The sequence below is a fragment of the Stegodyphus dumicola genome, chromosome 6 (assembly GCF_044657685.1).
Source record: "Stegodyphus dumicola isolate Sdum_Otavi_A_Nest chromosome 6, ASM4465768v1".
Lineage (NCBI taxonomy): Eukaryota > Metazoa > Arthropoda > Arachnida > Araneae > Eresidae > Stegodyphus > Stegodyphus dumicola.
In genome coordinates, this window is record NC_140773.1 from 77,797,221 (window position 1) to 77,818,685 (window position 21,465).

At 33.5% G+C, this 21,465-nt stretch overlaps 1 protein-coding gene across 3 annotated transcripts in view; it reads left to right on the forward strand.

Annotated features, from left to right (window-relative positions):
- LOC118187972 (uncharacterized) overlaps positions 1–21,465 on the forward strand; it is a 737,440-nt gene that overhangs the window by 675,598 nt on the left and 40,377 nt on the right. For all 3 annotated transcript variants that reach the window (XM_085818560.1, XM_035358288.2, XM_035358289.2), the window contains 3 exons: positions 9,858–9,947; positions 13,869–13,964; positions 17,130–17,225. In XM_085818560.1, the coding sequence (XP_085674686.1) occupies positions 9,858–9,947; positions 13,869–13,964; positions 17,130–17,225 (282 nt within the window). The remainder of the gene's footprint in view (positions 1–9,857; positions 9,948–13,868; positions 13,965–17,129; positions 17,226–21,465) is intronic.

Below are 21,465 nucleotides of genomic sequence, written 5' to 3' on the forward strand. Positions count from 1 at the left end.
ATATGATATTGGTTTCGGCTTTATCAATAGCAGTTGAAGAGTCTTGTGACATAAATGATACAGCGCAAGTTTCACTTTTTGTAAGATTTATGTCACATTCAGGCCCTAAAGAAGAACTTTTAGGATTATTGCCACTCAAAGGTCAGACGCGTGGAGAAGATATCGCCAATGCTGTAATTGAGTGTATGGATAAACATCATATTCCCCTCGATAAAATTGTGTTGATTTCAACAGATGGGGCAAAAAGTAAGACCGGCGTAAGAAAAGGGGTTGTTGCTATTTTGAAAGAAAAATCAATAACGAGATACTTGTTTTTACTATTGTATCATTCACCAAGAAGTGCTTTGTGTGCAAACATTTCCGAAAGAAATTTGTAAAGTTATGGAATTAGTGATTACCATTATCAACTCCATTTTAGCTAAATCTCTTAATCATCGCCAATTCAAATCATTTTTATTTGAAATGGAGAGTGAGTACATTGATCTTCTGCTTCATAACAAGGTACGTTGGTTATCAAGAAGGAACGTTTTAAAACGTTTCGTCCGTTTTTCCGGAAATTAAAGCATTTCTCCTTGAGAAAGGCGTTCACTATCCAGAACTAACAGACGATCAGTGGATCCAAAACTTTTATTTCATGGTAGACGTTACGTCTGATCTAAATCAGCTTAATCGTAAACTAAAAGGGAAAAGAAACTTAATTTTTTTCGATGTTAGAAGAAGTAATAACATTCGAAAACAAATTATCCATTTTTGCACAGGATTTTTAAAAGGGAAACATTGTTTTTCACTTTCCGAGCCTGCTGAAGCATCGCCAAGAAAATAATTCCTCTATTGATAAACACCATTTTAAAACAATAATTTTAAATATGAGAGAAGCATTTCTCAGCAGGTTTCAGGAATTTAAAAACAGCAGAGCAAATTTAACATTTGTCAAAAAAATCCTCTTATGCTACGAAAATCGAGTTGAAATTTTCTTCTTTTAAAATTGATATTAATAGCTTTGAAATACAATTGTTGGATTTAAAAAACAAGGAGATATGGCGCTCTAAATTCTAACGTCTTTGTGTTGAATTGTAAATATTGGAGAAGAAAAATGAGATCTTAGGTCACAACACAAGTGGTCTGCTTTGAATGACCTGAAGAAGGAAGACATGATCATTTTCAACTCTTGGAATAGTATTCCTGACTCTTAAAATCAGCTGAAAAAGCTCGCGTTTGCTGTTCTTTCCCTTTTCTGTTCTACATATATATGCGAACAATCTTTTTCAAGCATGAACTTTATCAAGAGTAAACCCAGAAGTCGTCTTATTGATGAGAACTTGGAATCATGCCTAAAATTGAAAACAACAATACACAAACCTGACTTACTCAAACTTTCCAAGAGGATGCAAGCGCATTGTTCGCATTAACAAATATTTATTAAATATTAAATTTAGTTTTATTTAATGTAATAAAAGTTTACTAAACAAGCAGATTTGGCTCCCAATTTTTTAAAAATTGTTGTAATGTTCATATTTGGCTCTTTGGCTAATAAGTTTGCCGACCACTGCCCTACATGAAGAATGTTGAAGATCGATTTTCTGTCCTTACTCAAAACATGTAACTCTCGACATCACAGACAAAACCTTGATATTTTTAAGCTTGTTATTGTGATAATCTTCCTCTTCAATACCTTTTATTCATTTTTAAAGAAATAGTTAATTATATGAGTTTTTCAAATCGAACCGTAATTGTTTTGAGCAATGTATAAAAGCAAGATGGTGTAAACTGTAAAGACTTGGAAACTAAAAATTCTTAATATGTGTATTTTATTTCCAAGTGAATGCTGTGATAACCAGTAAATAAAATTATATTTCGCTGTTCAGTTGTGCTATGATATTTTATTCGCTATTTTGAAAAATCTCTGTTGTCATTCATAGATTTGTTTGACAAATGCTGTATAGGAAAACTTCAGATTTTTTATGTAAAGGAGATTGATTGTTTTACATTCCTGATTCCCACCATTGCCATTATGTTACTTCTATCAACCGAAATACACTGTTCGACATCGAAAATGCAACACCAAGAAGTAGTGGTCAGAAATTTATGCAAATTTTAGTGACGCACGTTCGCATAACTCAATGACGCACATCACTGAGTTATGCGAATGATGTGAAATGCGCAGCTCTCTGACGCACGTGAAGTAAGATATAAGGGAAGGAACGTGCAGAATGGGCAATATTCGTGTCCTTATTTCTGCCAGACGAATTATCAAAGAAAGTTGGTTTTTGTCCCGGAGGATACGTGTAATAGGAGAGAATGCCAGGCCGCCGTCAACGAAGGCATTTCCAGACAGATAGACGGTTTTACGAGGGGTATGGTGATCAGACTGAGAAGGGCGGGATGGTCCTTACGTCAAATCGAAGCTGATACCTAAATGGATGCAAACACGGTGCATCGGCTATGGTGAACATTGTTGGAACAAGGAAATGTGGGAAGAATCTCCAACATTTCCTTGTTCCAACCATGATGTGGGTGGGAAATGTGGGTGCAAGTGCAGCCAAAGTGACGTCAGCACACGTGGATCGACGCATCCGCCGACAAGCTGTGGCGGTCCTGCAAATCACTTGCACCGCGATTCTGCAGCATGTGCAAGATACCCTGGATGTTCCCGTGTCGACCAGAACCATTTCCCGTCGATTGGTTGAACGTGGCCTGCACTCTCGGCGTCCGTTATGAAGACTGCCATTGACCCCACAGCATAGACGCCAACGTTTAGAATGGTGGAGGACTGGAGCGATATGGATGACAGAATGTCGAAACGTCGTGTTCTCAGATGAGTCACGTTTCTGTTTATCCAGTGACAGTCGCCGCATACGTGTATGGCGTTGACGTGGAGACAGATCTAATCCGGCATAACTGTGGAACGCCCCACCGTGCGACAACGTGATATAATGGTTTAGGACGCTATTGCCTACGATTCCAGGTCACCTCTAGTTAATGTTCAGGGCGCTATAATGCCCCAACGATATTTGGATAATGTACTGCCGCCGCTGGCAATATCCTACCTTCAGGGCTGCCTAATGAAATTTCTCAGCAGGATAACGCCCGACCACACAGTGCTCGCATCTGCCAACATGCTCTGCAAGGTATACAGATGCTTCCCTGGCTACCGTACTCTCCTGACCTGTCACCAATCGAACATGTGTGGAATGTGATTGGACGCCGTTTGCAGACTCTGCCCCTCCCTCGTTCTGAAGATGAACTGTGGCAAATGGTTGAAAGAGAATGGAGAGCCATCCCTCAGGATACCATCCGCACTCTTATTGACGTGTTTCCTCGTGCATTGCTGTCCGCGGTGGTCCTACATCCTACTGAGCCGACGCTTTTCTCGCTCTGTATTCTGACTATCATTTTGAAATAAAGATCAATTATTGCTGCTTGCTTGTCTCTGTCTTTTTTCCAAATTTCATCACTTTCTAACCACTCCTTCTTGGTGTTGCGTTTTCAATGTCGAGCAGTGTATGTAAAAGAAAATAGTCAGCTATGTTTTGTGATGATTATATTCGTCCTTTAAAATGTAACTCTTCTATATTCACAAAATTTAAGAAACTGTCATTACAACCAGCTGAAACTACTATTCCATTAATGATCGTTTTATATTTCTGCCAAATCTGCTTTTCCCTGTTCAAGAAAAGTTATGCCAACTAATCCAGATTCTGTTGGTAAACTTTTTGGTTTCCAAATTGGGCAGGACTCTTTGATGTCTAAACATTTAATCAAATTTTTTCTAAAAAATTTGCCACATTTTCTTTTAAAATCTTGCTATGTAGCAACTGATGTGCAACATTAGCTTGCTAGACAAACCTTTAAATTTACCAAATAATGAACAACTGAAATTTTCATTTTCTCATCTTACCACCTACTAAGGTCAATGAAATATTTTTTCTCACTATATTCTTTAAGGCCCATTTGACAGATTTTTTTAACTAGCTCCCATACTGAATATTTATTTAAGAGCTAAAGGAGGACAACCGATATTTTGTAAATGTTAAATAGGTGCTTAACTTTATTACTATCAGCTGCTTAAGAAAATATCTTTGCCTTCAGAAATTTAGGATCAACGTATCGTAATTCATACCAAAATGGAATAATTATCAAAAAAATGATGGTAAATGAATTCCAGCCATTCTTTCAAATAATATTTGTAAATCATGACTCACAACGATTTAAATAAAATTATATAAATGCAGCGAAGTTTAAGAGGATTCAGGATATAATAAGTGAGAAATGTTTTTCTTGTAAACGAAACAAGAAGATCCTAAACATTATCACGTCCCCAGATAGCTAGCCAAACACTTTCCGACGTTTTTGATGTGATGTTTGAAGACATTTATCTTCCAGTCTGTTAGGCTTACCAAAGCCGAAAACATTAATCAACTAGACCCTCTCTAGAATTCGAACCACATGTCTTCCGATTGCTGATTGAACGTGCTGCCAATTACACTATGAAAGCATGCAATGGTGAAGGAGAAAATTTCTTAAAAATCTTTCACTTTGTTTCTCTTTCAGCGCCAACCAGCGGCCGAGTTTTAAAATCGCTGATAATCTGTAATTCCACTTGGATTCAAATGCCGGCTAATTAGCTCAATGTCTGAGGGATTTTCTCGTGTTTAACGTGAATTTGAGTAAATTTCTCCTAAAAGTTCTTCCATGAAGACATTTCCTCCCCAAGACTGATAGCTCTCACATGATTTGCTATAATCCAATCCCATCCATCCTTTTGTAACAAACCACCAATTGCGATTTCGTGAATTATATCAAGCTACGTAATTAGTGCGAAAGACGCAAAATGCCAATATTTGTGATCTTGGCAGCGTTTTAACAGTTTTAAATTGCTACTTGTTCACATCCAGTGCATTTAAGACTAACTTTTTAACGCATTTCAGCAAGCCAGACATAATTTATTACTGTGGCATCTGAACTCGATTTTCCTAATACAATTTGCCTACGGTCCGAATGTTTTGTGTAGGTAATCGTTTGCGTTGATCCCATGAACATGTGCTGCCCCGGATTCGAAAACTGTGCAAAGCTCACCAAATAATTTAATGATGAATGACGGTTCCATGTTGACCATGTTGGTGATCTTTTACGGATTGAAAAGGGATAATTCGCAAGGACTTTGATTCTAAGGGACAGTTGATGAACTCCATATTTTATGTGGATGTGAAGGGCAGATTTCTTGAGACAATTCAGGGCATTAGGTCGGAAAAGATTCAATCGGTTAATCGATTTCTTCTGCATGACAGTGTGTTATCACACAATTTTATTCCTGTCAAGAAACTTCTAGCAAAGAAAAGTATAATAATTCTCAAACACCTTCCTTATTCCCGAGGTTTGGTTCCTGTCGATTATGTTCTTATCTTTATAGTGACAGCTTTTTCAAAGGTTATAATTTTAATAACGTTAATGAGATTTGAGTAGTCTAAATATGAGGTTCTAAAATATTTTAACGTGCTAAGTGTTGTACAGGCTTGCAAGGTTTGTATATTGAAGGATGAGGAGTAGGTACAAAACACTTAGTCTAAAATTTTGTAGGAGCATTGTTTATGTTGTTAAGTACGTTAAATGGTCATATTTGTGATGAAACCTTCATACGGATATAAAGCAGAATAAATGCCCCAAAAAGAAATACTTTGTTATAAGAGAGTAAAAATGAAGTTTATGCTACACAATCTTTCGATAGCTTTTAATGACACGCAAACTTCAATATTTAAAGCTAGAAACCTGTTACTGGACGCTTAAATAAAAGTTTGTTTTTCTCATTTATTCCATATGTTTGGTTTAAATAAAAATAACGTTTTATTTGTTATACTTTTCTATAAATAGTATAGGTTACCTAAATCATATCAGAGTGATTATTTTGTGTTTTTTGTTTCCTTAAATACGAGTGAAATGAGTCAAAATGCACTTTCAAGTTAAACTAAACTTGTTTCGATCGATTTTATCGATTCCCATTTTTCGAAAAAGTTCCATTTCTAGTTTATTAGCAACTATTTGTCGGAAATTTTTAAGTGTGAAGCATACTAAAATAAAAATTAAAAGGAAAAAACTATTTTCATGTACTAATATACATGAACAGATTTTAAGCTATGCAATTATAGACAGTAATAAAGAAGTGGGGACCGAACACATAATTCTGCTAGATTGTTAAATTAAAGTGATGCAGCAATATCCATTGTTAGCAAGATCAATGATGATGATGATGATGCTAGCGGAAACATTTAAGAAAATTGCCCTCCTCTGTGGGCAATTTCACCCCAGAACGTCCATTTTATTCTTCATTTTCGATATTCTGTTTCATGATGGAGCATTTTTACGATGAAAAGCCTCTCCCATGGGCCAGATTTGATCGTTACTATAAGGAGCGTTCAACTTTGGACTTTACCATTGTAACATTTATACAAAAGTATCGTTAGTTTTAAATTTTCTTTTCATTATCTATCATCTTATGCAGCATATCTAGATAGATCAATCTGATGTGATTTTCTAATTTAAATAATAATGAAAATTATTAAAGTACTTTTTGTAGAACTCTCAGTTTTTTTTCCCGAAGCAGGAAGACTGAAAAAGCATGCCTTCGTCGGGATTCGAACCACGGATTTTCCAGCTGCGAGCTGGATATGCTAACTATTACTATACTACGAGAGCACATACAAGGTAATTCGATTACTCCTTAAAAATGACTTGTATGATTTATTAAAGAAAGACAAAAAAAAAGCTTTTCAGATCAATTAATGCTTGAAAAATCCTTTTTCTTTTTTTCTTAGAACATATGTCTGTCGGTATTAAATGTTAGGATTATTCACAGTTTTATAACTTATGAATGTAAATATTTAGTAATATTTTCATGAGAGAAAACTTTAGTTACATTGTAAATGAAAATAGACATAAATATATAGATTGAAACCTGAAGAAAAAAAACTTAATGATAATATTGTTGTATTGAAATATAATGTTTATTTCATTCTTTCTTAAAGTCTAATTTTATTTCTACTGAATCTTTTAACCCTTTTTTGTGCATTAAATATTTCTCTAAAATTTTTCAATGAATTTCATTAAATTAGTCTCTATTTTTTAACTAATTAAATTAGTCTAAAAATAAATAAAGAAACAATGTTTCTCATTTCAACATTATTTGCTTTTGAATATATAAATGGTTCTTCAAAAATAGTTATTAATCACACTCTGCAAATTCTGTGCTGAAAACTGTGCAACACATTGCTTGTATTTAATCAAAATGTAATAAGTAATTTAGAAAGTGAAATTTTATTAAATTGTAAAAAAATATTTAGAATTTTTTATCACTAGAGAAATTTTCGTCCCGTTCAGTTGAAAATATTTTTGTTTCAAATACTTTGTTTCTTATTTTAAAAACTTAAAGACAACTTGAAGTACGTTTCTGAGATGAATATTTAAGGTAATAAGAACAGTATCTTCCTTTTTGGAGCACTTTGTGCAGTATATCGTTATGTCTTACCTATGCGATCAGAATACGGCTGAAGAATTCTTTGAATGTCTTCTCTAAAACGAGATTGATATTAATGGGGATGAAAACAATGTTTCTGTGAAATACAAGCTGCGTATTTAAAATTTTATTAAACAATCTTAATAAATATACAAATGACTAACGAAGTAATATTTCCGCATCAAAGGCACACCTGCGTGAAACTAAAATAGGGTAATTTAATACTAAACCAAACTTCTATGCCTGAATCAAGATTTATTTAAACACTGGGGGAGTGTTCTAGTTCTAAATCGGATAAGAATTTCTCTTTATTATCATGAAACTTTTGTTGAAGGAAATACATAAAAGCATGTAAAAGTAATGAAAATTTAACTAATTTCGAAAGAAATTATTAAAAGTTTTGAAATAATAGCAGAGACTATAAGGTTGTTTTAAAATGCAGAAGCATGCAAAATCAGCTTCGCTTTAGCTGGAAGTAACCTTAGCACTTACACTACGACAGCACCCCGAAGGTAAACCATAGTTTATGATAGATTGAACTGAAGTAATATAATGTATTTAAACTTCATAAAAGAAGAACTAATCTTAAGCTATTATTACTGTAAACTGGAAAAAAAAAATTCATTTATTAGGAACTGACTATTGCTGGTATCGTAACACAAAACTAACCTGACGGTAAAGACTTTAATACCTTAACATTTGCGGGAGAACAAAAGATTTGCTACCGCAAACATAATTTCATCTCAAACTTTGTGAAATATCACACTAGAGGGAAATTTGCCATAACGCTTCAGAAGTCACTGAATCGATATGCATGGCACTCGAGAAAATTTATTCTGCTCTGCAGCTAGCAAATTTCCCTCTAAATGCCTTTAGCGCTGACACCTGCTGATAGAATAAAACAATTACGTTACGTGCATGAACTGTTCCCTTTTCTGATTAAGGTAAACAGCTATGGAGATAAAGTCGAGTGTAGAAATTTAGGAACATTGTCAAAACGGTATGATTTGGTAGCCGTAACGCGACAGAAGCCGTTTTAGAGAAGATTTGTGAAACCGAATTTCATTGTAGTGTATATCTATTCCTATAATTTCTATGCATATGAGTTAAATTATAATAATATGAAGCATTTTTTATTCGTGTGCTTGATAATTTTAATGAGATTGAACTCCAAGTATCCAGTCCCAGATAAAAGGTTATTTTTTTCTATTAACCAAACTTACATAATGCATGTACAAGTTCGTAGAAAATCGAAAATTTAAGGAAGAAAAATGTTTGCGTTTTAGCTTCAAATAAGCAAATGTCTCATATTTATGCAACGCTTGATATATTCATTTACTTTAGCGTTTTTAATCAATGCAGTTATTCATGAACCTGAAAAAAAAAATAGTATTTTACTGCTTTGTAAAAATTTTAAACTTTTCTACGCTCTACAGAAACCTTCCCTTTTATCCCGGCAAAATAAAACTAACTTATCTTTTGATTTCTATTTACACCACACTCAGTTATGAGTGTCATATTGTTTTTTAGTAGGAGTAAAATAAAATCTAAAAAAAGGAGTAAAATAAAATCGGAAAAATAATTTCTTTTTTTTAAAAACTGTAAAAATTTTTCATTTGAATGAAGAATAACACAGTAAATTATGGATGAGAGAACGATGATTTTTGTTTACTCTTAATCTATAGGCGGAATAAAGTCATTTTTAAATTTTTTTTCCATGTGTGCAATGTTGTATAAACATGCATAACAGCCGATGGTCTCTGTGATGAAATTTTTCTCTCAATAAGAAAGTTATTTTTACGTAAGCTATTAGCTTACTAGAAATCGTGTATAAAAATATTCATGTGATTTTTGTTTCAGTTCATATGTAACTGAAGAGCCACATACATAGATCCACACACTTATCTTTAAATAATTTGATTAATTCTCATGTGATACAATCTTTGTTATTAGTTAAATACGAACTGTTTTCTCCACTGCAAGCTTTAAGTATTACTCAACGATGATACGGATATGTATACATATCCGTATCATCGTTGAGTAATAGTCAAGACAGATAGATAACATTTTGCAAATGTACTTTTTTTTTGTCTTGATAATCGATACTTCTTTTAAAAATAATATTATGGCAATATGTCATAGAAACGGAATTTATTAATTTGACGATGGTTATCATATGCCCCATTTTTTTAAATTTATTATATGCATAGTCTAGTTAAAAACTAAAATTAATGATCGCTAAAAATACCTTTCGTAATATCGCTTATATCATAGCATGCTTTCGAAATTGTATTTTGGCGGCACTTATGTGGAAGAGATTGCAGAAATAATTCATTCTTTCAATCAACAGGTTGTGGAATGCCTTGTCCTCAGCACAGTACTTGCCAGCAAGAAACCAACTGCAAGTGCCCTCCAGGGTATATTCCTCCAACCTGCACAGGTAGAGCAGTAATAAAAATTCTTTACAATTTAATAATTTTACTTTAGATCATCAGTAAGCGTTATAATCATAATAAGGCTGCGGTCGTTTTCGATCATCATCTTTATCTACTCATCCTAAAGATTAGATGTGCTTTAAGAACGGAAAGAGTATTTAGATATTTAACAAGGCATTCAAAAGAAGAACAGGTTTTAAAAATAGAACTGGTGTTAATAATTTCTTTGCGGTTAATAATTTCTTTATTTCTTACAACCACTACAAATGTCGGAAAACATTTTTAATAATACCTATTACTTCAATTTCAAATCAAGTATTTCAACCTTCACAAATGTTTTAAATGATGCCTGCTTCTAAATGTGCTCTGGGCCATACGCTTTTTATTTTCCCTTTTCAAACTTTCACTCTTCAAACACGCCAAAAAATTAATTAGGAATTATTTAACACTATTACGAGTTTAACACTATTAATATGATAGTTAATTAATTCTATGCCGTATTCTTTTCAAAAGATTTAATTATAAATAATGCATCGGAAAGTTTCTTAAAATAATGTTTGACGCAGCGGCTGCACTCAGTGAACTGAATAACTGCACACAGCAATTTATGCTCACTCTAAAAAATAAAACGCAACAATAAAAATTTACTGAGATGTTATTGTTTTAAATTATTGGATCATTCTAAAACTTCAAGGGTCGTACACCAAACTGTAGACTGAAATGTCTGAAATTTGCACGTAACTAATAAGAATTAAATATCAGAACTGGAAAACGTTTTGGACGTGAAGAGACTACATGACGATCAGTAGTAGACAGATTGTCGTGCTGGGTTTGGTCAGTACACGTTTATAAAAAAAAGGTTTTATTCACAGACTGGTATAGAATTTGTGCTCCAGAGAACAAGTGGAAAGTTTCGAGTATTCCGTAACCAATTTGTAATATTACTTGCATAACGAAAATAAAAACAAATATTTCTAGTCCAATGATTTTCTTGAATGGCTATTAGATTATGAACCCATAGGAATACAGTTATAAATTGCTTGTGTGAAAATACTTTCGCCATACCAAATGTAGCAGAATTGCAAAAAAAGAATTTTTCACACTAATTATGATGTTATCTAATTTAATACAGCTACAGAGGCAATGTTTCATCCATCCTTTGCACATGTTCTTTCTCTGTATTGTTTATTAAGTATTCATCTAACAATTTTTTTGAAGATGTCAAACTGCAAATGCAAAGGAATTGCTCTGAAAATTACTCTCTAAATATATTTAAAGAGTTCTTCTAAAACTTTGAAATAACTAAGAAGAAATTCAGTTATACAGAAAAATTTTCGAAAAGAAAGGATTTTTCGTTTAATTTAAAGTTCTGCCGGAAGTATTCGAAAACTTAAAACTCCGTTATTATAGAAGACTCTAATTTAGCTTCGTGCTTAATTATTATATGATTATGGAAACATTGCAGAACAAAGATATTCTAATACAGCGTAATATATGAGCATTTCGTGCAATAAGACATAACATGCATGTAGTTTTCAGGAACAATTCAAAAATCATTTAAATTGTGATAAAAGCCTTTGATTAAAACATTTGATTTTGAATTTATACTGATGTTCAAATATAACCTAGAAAGTAATGTTGACTTTTCCACCAAATTCCCCCAAATGTAGTTATTTACGTAAATTACGTATTTGTTTAAAAGGCTGGTAGTATCCTTCAGCAGCTAGTAGTGCTCAAATAACCAGATCTATTCCTTATCAAAGGGTTCATGAGGATAGTGTATATACAAAAAGATCAAACAATCTGCGTTTACACAAATAAGCGCTGAAGCCAACGACATTTTAGGTGGTGTCTTCTTCCACGACAAGATATTCATGCTCGACTACTGTTCACGGATGAGTCCAAATTCAGTGAATATTTATATTTGATTTATTTTCCTCCAGAGAAATTCTTGACATTCACTTTCTATAGCATATCCATGAAAGACATTGTTTTCGTAGTAGTAGTTTAAGAGAAATAATGAAATACGATGGCACCAAGCCTTCCTCATCAATCACAGAGGTTTTATATTCTCCCAAAAATATAAATATGAGGTTCTTTGTTCTCAAGTAAGGCTGCTTAGGTTCTGCTGTGGGCCCATATATTTTGTTCATGGATGACAATGCTCGACTTCATTGAGCTGCTCTATTAGTTGAATACCTTGTAACTGAAGCTATCGCTCGAGTGGAAGCCTGACTATGTGTATGTCCAGGATATCTTATGTCATCACACAGAACATGTATAGGATATCCTATGTCAGTCCGCTGCGGCATTCAGATCCTTTTTAAGAGGCTAGAGGAGTTCAGACCTATTTTCTTAGAAGTGAAGCATTTGATCTCATACTACTTAAAAGGTTTTTCAGTTATAAGTAAAATTATATGGCCTTTTTCTATTAAAATTATGTGCTTAAATTCATGTGGCTGTTCTGAGTTAATGCAGTATAACTTTAGTTTGAAACAAATTCCAAATTTCTGCGAAAAGTCTAAAAAAAGGTTTTCTTGTCTGAAATCATGATACAGCTTGTGGAACGTTTTATTAAAATTATTATGATGATGATTTTGCGCGAGGATTGTTATATCATTCTAAATTACAGTTACCCAATTAGTTCTTTGGAAACGTTAGCTCTCTGGCGGTATCAAACATGAGGGTCAGGGCTGATGATTTTAATGTGGTACCAATATTTCAGTTCCCGCATCGAATAGTGAAAACATTGAATTCATTGGTATTTATCTGCACATAAAAAACAAGTTGTTCTTTAATGTACAAGAAAAGTAAAATTATTTTAGTGCAAACCACAGCATTAATACAATCTGCAGCTTTTACAGTTACTAATTTGTTTTATACGAATAGGTATGCCCAAGGCCTATGCTTTTGACTATGATAAAATTAACGTACGTAGGATAAATGATTAGCTGTTAGTTGTTGTCACATTTCATTTGTCTGACGTATTCAGAACAAACCCACGAATATTATCGTGACACGGAACGCAATTTTTGCGCCTAACGTTTGGCATGAGCCTTTAGTACCTTATAGGTGATAGAACGTCTTCTGCTCAGTTCCGCCCTAATTTTAGAAAAGCGCACCCTCGATAATGGGTCCGAGAGTGTCCTAGCCTTTTCTCTTTACCCCAAAACCACACCAGAAGACTTTCACCTCGCCATGTATTTAGAGTTTCTCTATTCCGCAAAGATACTATACGTTTACAAAGCCTTCTCCGGGCTTCGAACCTAGGCTCTTTGGTACGGTATTTAGTCACTAACTTCTATCCCGTTGGGCGACATTAACTATTAATGTTTTTCTCAAACTGATCTGGATATTTTAAAGCTTGGAGTGAATTGCATCGAAAATGTCTAGAACTCTCTCTGTTTGAACATGTGCATTCGTCTTTTAAATTCTAAAAATTGTTCATACATCAATATTACATCAAACATTCAGTTTTTATGCATTTTTAACGCTCTGAGTGTCACAGCGTTTTAGGCTGCTGTAGTATTCAAACAGCTTTTGTTAGCTAAATTTGCGTAATTACTTATTTTAGTTTCTGTTTTTCATAAATTTATATTTTTAAGATAATATTTACATCGTTAAAGAAAGTAAGGAAATAAAATAAATTGAATTATATGCTATATATACCAAATAACAAGAAATCTCATGACCAGGTAAAGGCTCTTGTGACACACAGGGGGTAACTTTAAATTCCATTTAAAGTGGAATTTAAAAACTACATTTCCCTTAGTTTGAACGTCAAACAAAAATTGTGTACATTTGTTTTGAATTCAGATACCGAAGCTAAAGGATGACGAATATATATATTTTTCATTTAAACATGTACGCAACATGTAGTGTTCATGCATTTCATCTAAATATTTGCATCCTTCTCTTTGTTTCAGCTTTGTGTAAGCCTCAATGCCTGAATGGTGGCGAATGTGTTGCGCCGAACAAATGTCGGTGCAAATCTGGTTACGTTGGAAAATCATGCCATAAAGGTAATAATCAGTTTCCATTCTAACAGATAAAAATAAATAATTTTTCACTAAAAGTTTCAAACGATTTAAATTATTCTTAAGATTAAAAAAATATAAAAATTTATAAAGATTTAAGTATAATCTTATCTGAAAAACGATTTTTAACAAAATAGTTATTTAAGACCTATAAATTTTTAAGAAATAAACCCCAGAAATTAAACATAAATTTATATATTTAAAATGAGCTATTCAAAATAGCAATACTCAATGGTCGTGGGGAAGGAAGGGAAAAAAAAGATGTTTTTAGCTTCACTTTTTTTTTCTAAAAAGATTAGTAACTGTTTCATAAATTAATGCCTTTGAGAAAAGTCTTACTGAAGATATAGTTTTCATCTCTTTTTCGCTAGACTACTCGCGCTCTAGGTAAAAATATGGTAAAAATATTTTCTGCAAATGAAGTAGCGATAATTCTTATTTTATCACGTCTTAAACTGCATTTAACGAAAAAAATACGGTACGTAAGGTCTTCTTTTGGGGGTGTCAAAAACTGAAATCGGCTTCCCCCTCCCAGTGAGAAATATTTATTTGTGCGTATTTTATGCAAATTAAACAAGAAATATGAACATTTTGAATCCTGCAAAGCGAAATTTTCTGAAATACAGATAACTGATTGAATAAGAATAAAACGCAATTCAAAATATGCTTAATTTTAAAAGTTCAGTTGTTTGGTATTTTTGATTCAGGAACTTTAAAAATTCTGTATTCAGAAGTTTTGGAAGCAAAAAAGGTGCAAATAGGAAAGTATCAAAATATCACTCGAGATACATATACTTGAATTACAGTTTTATTATATACTTGAATTACAGTTAAAAACTGTAAAAAAAGCATTATCAAAGTGAAACATCGCGATATGTATGCAGTCAAACACATATCAATCACCACGTATATCAATGGATGCTCATTCACCGGATATTTTAATCGATGGTCACTCAATCGACGCTCATTCACCGTAAACCTTTTCTCTGATTTCGATAGGAAAAAACATTAGAATAAATTAATTACATAAGTGGTAGCGTTACGCAAAATATAAGGCTAAGCCTGAAATCAAGACAAAACTCAACTGTCGATGCAAAACGTATCCATCCATATAATATTTCTTAATGTGTTAGAGATAATTGCGAAGACCGCACATGCGTTGAGTAGAAGGAATGCATTAAACCATACCACCAAACCCATGGTGACAAACTCGAAATGACCAATGAAATGAACATGGTACTAGCTTAAAAATGCGGCTATATTCAGTATGCAGGCCATGTATTTTGCTGCTTTTTCGTACCAAAGAGAGCAAGATAGACCGTCGATATTGATGTCACTGGAGAGTGACTTTTTGTTTTAAGCTTTGGTTTTTCCTATTTTCGACCTGTCGTTGTAGTTAGCATTTCCATAAAAAAGTGTCTTTACAGACAAAACCTTTATCAAAATATACAAAAAAATACCGTCTTTTTAAATGTATGTATCTTAATGCCCCGAGATGAAAACATAAAAGTTTATTTTGAAACTAATGAGAACATATTCGATTAAGAAGGATGTAATTTTAAAATTTCAAATTCCAAATAGCGTATGTTCACGAATACCAGGCGCCACCGAATATGACGCGCACTCGATTTTTTTAATGCATCAAAAATGAAAAATATGTTGGCCAATATGGCACGGATATTTTCGTCAAGCCCACTAAAAGCTTAATGTACAGAGAAAAAATCTTTTTTTTTTTTTTTTTTTTTTTTTTTTTTTTGCGAGTATAAAGAAACAAAGAAATATAATACCGATGGACGGTTATAGCGAAAGAAATCTGGGCTACCACCTGCAGCTTTTGCAGCTCCTAAGTGCGTAGCAGCCACATACCCAGTAACATTTTAGTGAGAAGGAATAAATCGGTTAGCAGAATTTCATCGGGCATCGCACTTCATAAAAAAAGTCGCAAATGTTCATATCATCTTTCTGATCTCTTAAGAACAAGCCTCGCTTTGTGTTTCTTTATTTCCAGTTTCCAGTCAAACTACCATACTTTCTTCTGTTGTAGCGATATAGACAATGAAGAAGCACATGTTTTGCTTTACCTTACGATAACAGTTTTTTTTTCTCCAATCGTTGTAACTTCAACTATATACAAGCAGACACTGGCTCTGAAATGACAAAAACAACTCCCGCCCCCACTTTTGTCTTGGAACTGGTTTTGTGTACAGGAATTTTTTCTTCCTTATTAACTGAGCTCCACTGCTCTTGCCAATGTTATGACTAAGAAGCCACGTTCGGCAAAAACCATTCATAGAATAACAGTTTGGTGAAAGTGCCGGTATATCCTCTACAAATCCTTGGCTAGGATTTATTATTTGAGAGGGTTTAGTAGCATGATATAACGTTATATTTTCTGGGGATATCGTATCTTCAAAAAGAAGCTTCGATTTTTCCGATTAAAATTATCAAAAAAAAAAAAAAAAAAAAAAAAAAAAACCCTGTTCATGGTATTCGTGAACATACGGTATTTGTGATATTAAACAAACAAAAAATTTTTTTATACATTTAACTAATTAAAAGTTAAATTCAAGCCTATAACTCAGTAACCATATTCCAGTATTCATTCGTTATATATCATTTGTGATGACTGTACTGGACAACACGGAACAGAAGACCGCTATCTATAGATTACTAGAGATTTTACGTTTAATAAAAGATTTTATTTCCGATGCAGATCATAATGCACATACTCCATGGTGTTAGAAAGTTAGTTAATCATAGTGCATACCCTATAGGGTTAGCAATATCTTTCTCAATTAAATAAACATTACTCACATTTTTCTGAGTAATTTTACTAGAAATGTAGATTGTTTTCATATCATTCGATTCATTTCGCTGATGAATATAGTTCAATTGCGATTCGGTTTATAATCACTTTTATAGCATGTAGAAAATAAATGAAAGGTTTTCAAGAATTCTTTTTTCTTTTTTAAAAAATACTAAATTTTCCGTTCCACTTTGCAAAACAACATGCGATGCCTCTTGCTAAGGACTGACTGATTTTCTTTTATACGAAATGTAAGAAACGCATTTTAGTTTTCAAAGATAACACTATTAAGTTTATTGTAAGATTTGTTTGAAGCATACTAATTTTGTTTTTGTGTTTTACAGCCATCTGTTTGCAAGGGTGCAAGAATGGAGGAGAATGCGTCGCACCCAATAAATGTGCATGCAGGTCTGGCTTCACCGGAAAAGACTGCGGTCAACGTAAGTAGAAAATAAGTGCATAAATAATTTGGCTGGTTTACATGCAAATAATGTTTTGTTATTTAGGATATAAATATAATATGATAATTATATTCTTGAGGAAAATCTTGCTATTCGAAATTATGTTATATGATACTGAGAAATCATACAGCAATTTTGCACCAGCAATCTGCATGAGAGGACATGTGAACTTGCAAATCAAGTGCTATAGCTCCCTGAATCAATGTACTAGTAGAGACTAGAGAGCCACTATTAAATATTAGAACTGTGTTTTTGACGTTCCTTTTTACCTACTGCTTAAGTTAGGCGCTATGCATAGATATGGACAACAGTACTATAATCCGTTATTTTAAGATAAGTACTTTAAAGTCACTTCCAGCTTGTATCATGGTAACGTCTGCTGCGGATGATGGTCGAGACTTCTAAAATTTGTTAAAATTTCTTAGCCTCTACTCTGAGCTGCTAGGACACACATTACGATCGTAAACAAGGAAAGGGTCGGTATGATTTTGAAGTGCCCATTATAAAATAGCAGAGTATATATTTATAAAATAGCAGAGCATTATTTCCATTTTTGATTACAGGAAAATTATAGTATATCGTAACTATGGATTATGCTTTAACCCTTTCGAGACGGCTTGCCTTTGTTTAAGACTTTTCCTCGGAACGGATGGGAGTCGAAAAGAATCATTGCAGAGGATAAGGGTTTTGCATCCGCTAAACCTAACTGTAGAAAACAATCACAAAAGAAAGGTTTACGTCCTAAAATCATAATTTTTGGTACTGTTTTATATTATTACTCACTCTATCATATAGGTTAAAATTAGCGTTTAATAATCTTTTTCCTTTACTTTACACGAAAATATATTAAAAAATTGCTTACTTCGCGAAATAATTTCCAGAAGTGTTATTCTAATTATTCCAAAAATTTAAATGATAAAATATATTAATAAACATTTAAATTAATAAAAAATACGGGAAGAAATAAAAATATCTTTCACGTGAACTGGAAGGCAGACACTCAGCGAACTTTAGTCTCTGACAAAATGTCCATATGAGAATCACTTGAAATAACGCTCTCTTTAGAAAATGACTCATCCCTCAGTCACTCACATTCATGTCACTAACTGGCTCAGCTTGATAAATAATAGTTGCTCACCGTAATAAACTGAAATGAAGGCCTTCCGAAATAAAAAGGGAAGTACGCGAAATATAAGCGATCAAAGCAATACAAAGCGTAATAGATCCCCACATAGTTACCCTAACAATACAAAGCGTAATAGATCCCTACATAGCCCTACTATGTAGGGTCAAGCGGGCCCTTTTCCCGCACATCAGACGAGCAGATTGACTTTTTGTTTCTGTAGGTATTAATGATCATACAGCTGTATCACAAATCTTAGCTGAAGAATTACAGTGTGTTGCACAGCCACTACTTCCTAGCATATGGTCTATAGTCGTCAGCAACAAAGGGGGATTTTTACAAATCGGAATCATAAAACTGCTTCGGCTAAGAGTGAATAGGATTACATCGTCCTTTCATATGAACTCCATTTAGGTCCGCAGTACCATGATGATTGCATCGTGTCCGTTTGGCAGAACTATGTCTCATCGAATGAGGGCTGCGTGATTCATCACCATGTCGGTCGGGCTTCTGGCTTCATGATATGCCGTAACGCTAGATATTGCTCGCTAGTTTTATCAGGACATTATATAATCACCGTTACATCTCTGAGGTATTAGAAGTTCTTGTTTTCTCGTACCTTGAAGGCCCGTAAGGGGCAATGGGACAGTGCCCCACAGTATTATCAGTCAGGCAAATTCCTTCTGTATGTGGCACTCAACTTCCAACAATTCTTGCTTTCCCCTCGCGTTCACCACATCTATGGCCTAACCACGTCTCGCTCCGGGCCGTAGAAAAGGCTCTTATCGACGTAACAGGGTATTCCTTATCGACCGTAGAACAGGGTGCTTCTCCTGGAAGTTCACAACCTTCGCCAAGCTGATTCGCCAAGATCAAAAATAATTTTCAAAATGTCGGCTGTTATTTGATGGAAGAGCAATGAATCAGTCAAATTTCGAATACAAGAAACAGCAATTAAAAATGAGATAAATATAAATCAAATATTACGTTTAGTCTTTTTCTTTAACTTCAGGCCATAATTTCTAAAAAAATTAATGCACTTTGAAAACGCAGACTAAAGGTTGCCTATATTGTTTTCCCCATTTAAATTCGGCAAAAAATTCAAATGAATATGAAACTTGCCGATGATAATGCTTTATTTTTCACAAATATTCAGTTTTCAAAGCGTTCGTACTTTGAGAAGCAATTATTCCTACAAGTCTATATCAGTCAAGGATGCTTCTCGTCTTTTAATGTTTTAATATCTAAAAATAATCTCAATTATCTACCCATTTATATTGAATTTCCAAATTTTAATGAAATAAGTATCAGGACGAAGTGGAAGCCTTCATTTTCACGAAGGATCTCTCGCAGTTCCTCTCGCAGCATTCACTAAGCTTCCGTCAAAGACATGAAAATATGTACCCCTGGTCCAGCACGATATTTCCTGTGATTAATCAGTGGTTTGACTGAATGTGGACTCATCTCTGAAGAAAATGATTCTTTTCTAACGCTAATTCGATGTTCTACGCATCGAGATAAGCGGACTATTCTGTGTGCAGAAGTGACTGGGATGCTAACTAGAGATCTTATAGCCTTATGTTCTCAGTTTTAGGATTTTCAATTCATTTTTATGGACAACAACGCTCACCCACATAGGTCTAGTGGATAACTTTTCTGGAAAGTGAGGTTTTTAACTGGAAGAATATGCCAATCAGATCTCCAGATTTAAACTCTATAAAACATGTTTGGAACGCTCTTCGGTGAGCAATTACAACTCAATTTTCCCCTTTTAGAACAATCTAGGATCTGGAAACAACGTTGCTGAGGCAGTAGTACTGATTGCCAAAGAAAGACATAAACTACTTATTTCCAGTATGAAATCACGTTGTGACAGCTGATTGTTAGAGGAGACCATATCTCCTCTTAAGATTATGTTTTTATTCGATCTTGCAACCTTTGTTTTAGACACTTCTGAGCTGATGAGTCTAATGTGGGATCATGCATGTGCACTATGATCGTTCTATGTTATATATTGCTTTATTGTGTGTCTTTACCCATACCAAATTGTTTTAAAAGTATAATTTTAGAAATAATTGATGAAATGAAAAAATTCTCTTAATGTTAAACGTCAGTGCATTTCTAATTCATCTCGGATTGGAATGTGCAGTAGCCTTTAACAAAGGATCTAACTAACTTCTCGCCAGAAAGTTTTATAGAAAAAAATATTTATAAAAACTAAAGTAACCTAAAACAAAGCATATATGTTAAACAATGAGCATTAGAAAGCTAATTCGTTATTCAGATGCAATTGACTTACGTAAAATGTGCCTGCAGTAATTCATTAAACTAAAAATATAGAACTTTTTGAAAAATGTAGCTGGTGCATACTTATTCAAATGACTGAGAGCTTATGAGTCTTTGAAAAAACACGTTTGAAACTACTTTGTAACAAGCAACACAACTACCTGATAAAGGGAGAAAAAGAAAGGAAGATGAAATATTGCCTACTTTTGACATTGTTTAAATATGTAAAATAAACATACATGAGATAAAATTCTAATTTTAATTTTCTATAACCCCTTAACTCTTCTTTTTAATTGGTTACTTTTCTTTCCTATCCTGAAACTAGTAATATGCTTGTAATAAACCTTTTATAAATTGCGTCATTTAAAATTATTCCTTATATTTTCATGAGCGTTATATAAATCTAATATTATTCTCATGTAATGTTCGTAGCGCACGTACTTAAATAAATATGAGCTCAAAGTTTTACAAGAACTCTTAACCAACTAATAGAAATAAAGTGGAAGCATGGCTTCACTATTCTTAATCTAGCATCCGTATTTTAATCGCCTCTCGTGCATATTTACCTCCTTCCAACTTATATACATAGGTAATGTCTTCGTTTCAAAAATTTCGTAGCTTGTTTTCAGTGAATAAACACTAAACGGGAACCCCGCAACAGTTTTTTACTATTTTTGAAATCACGTCTGTCTGTCCGTGTGTATGAATGTGACGCTTATTTCGTACAAACTAAATTTTATATGAAACTCCCCAAAATTTCCATTTTCCATGTTTAGGCTTTCTGAATATTCATATAAAGTGTTGATTAGA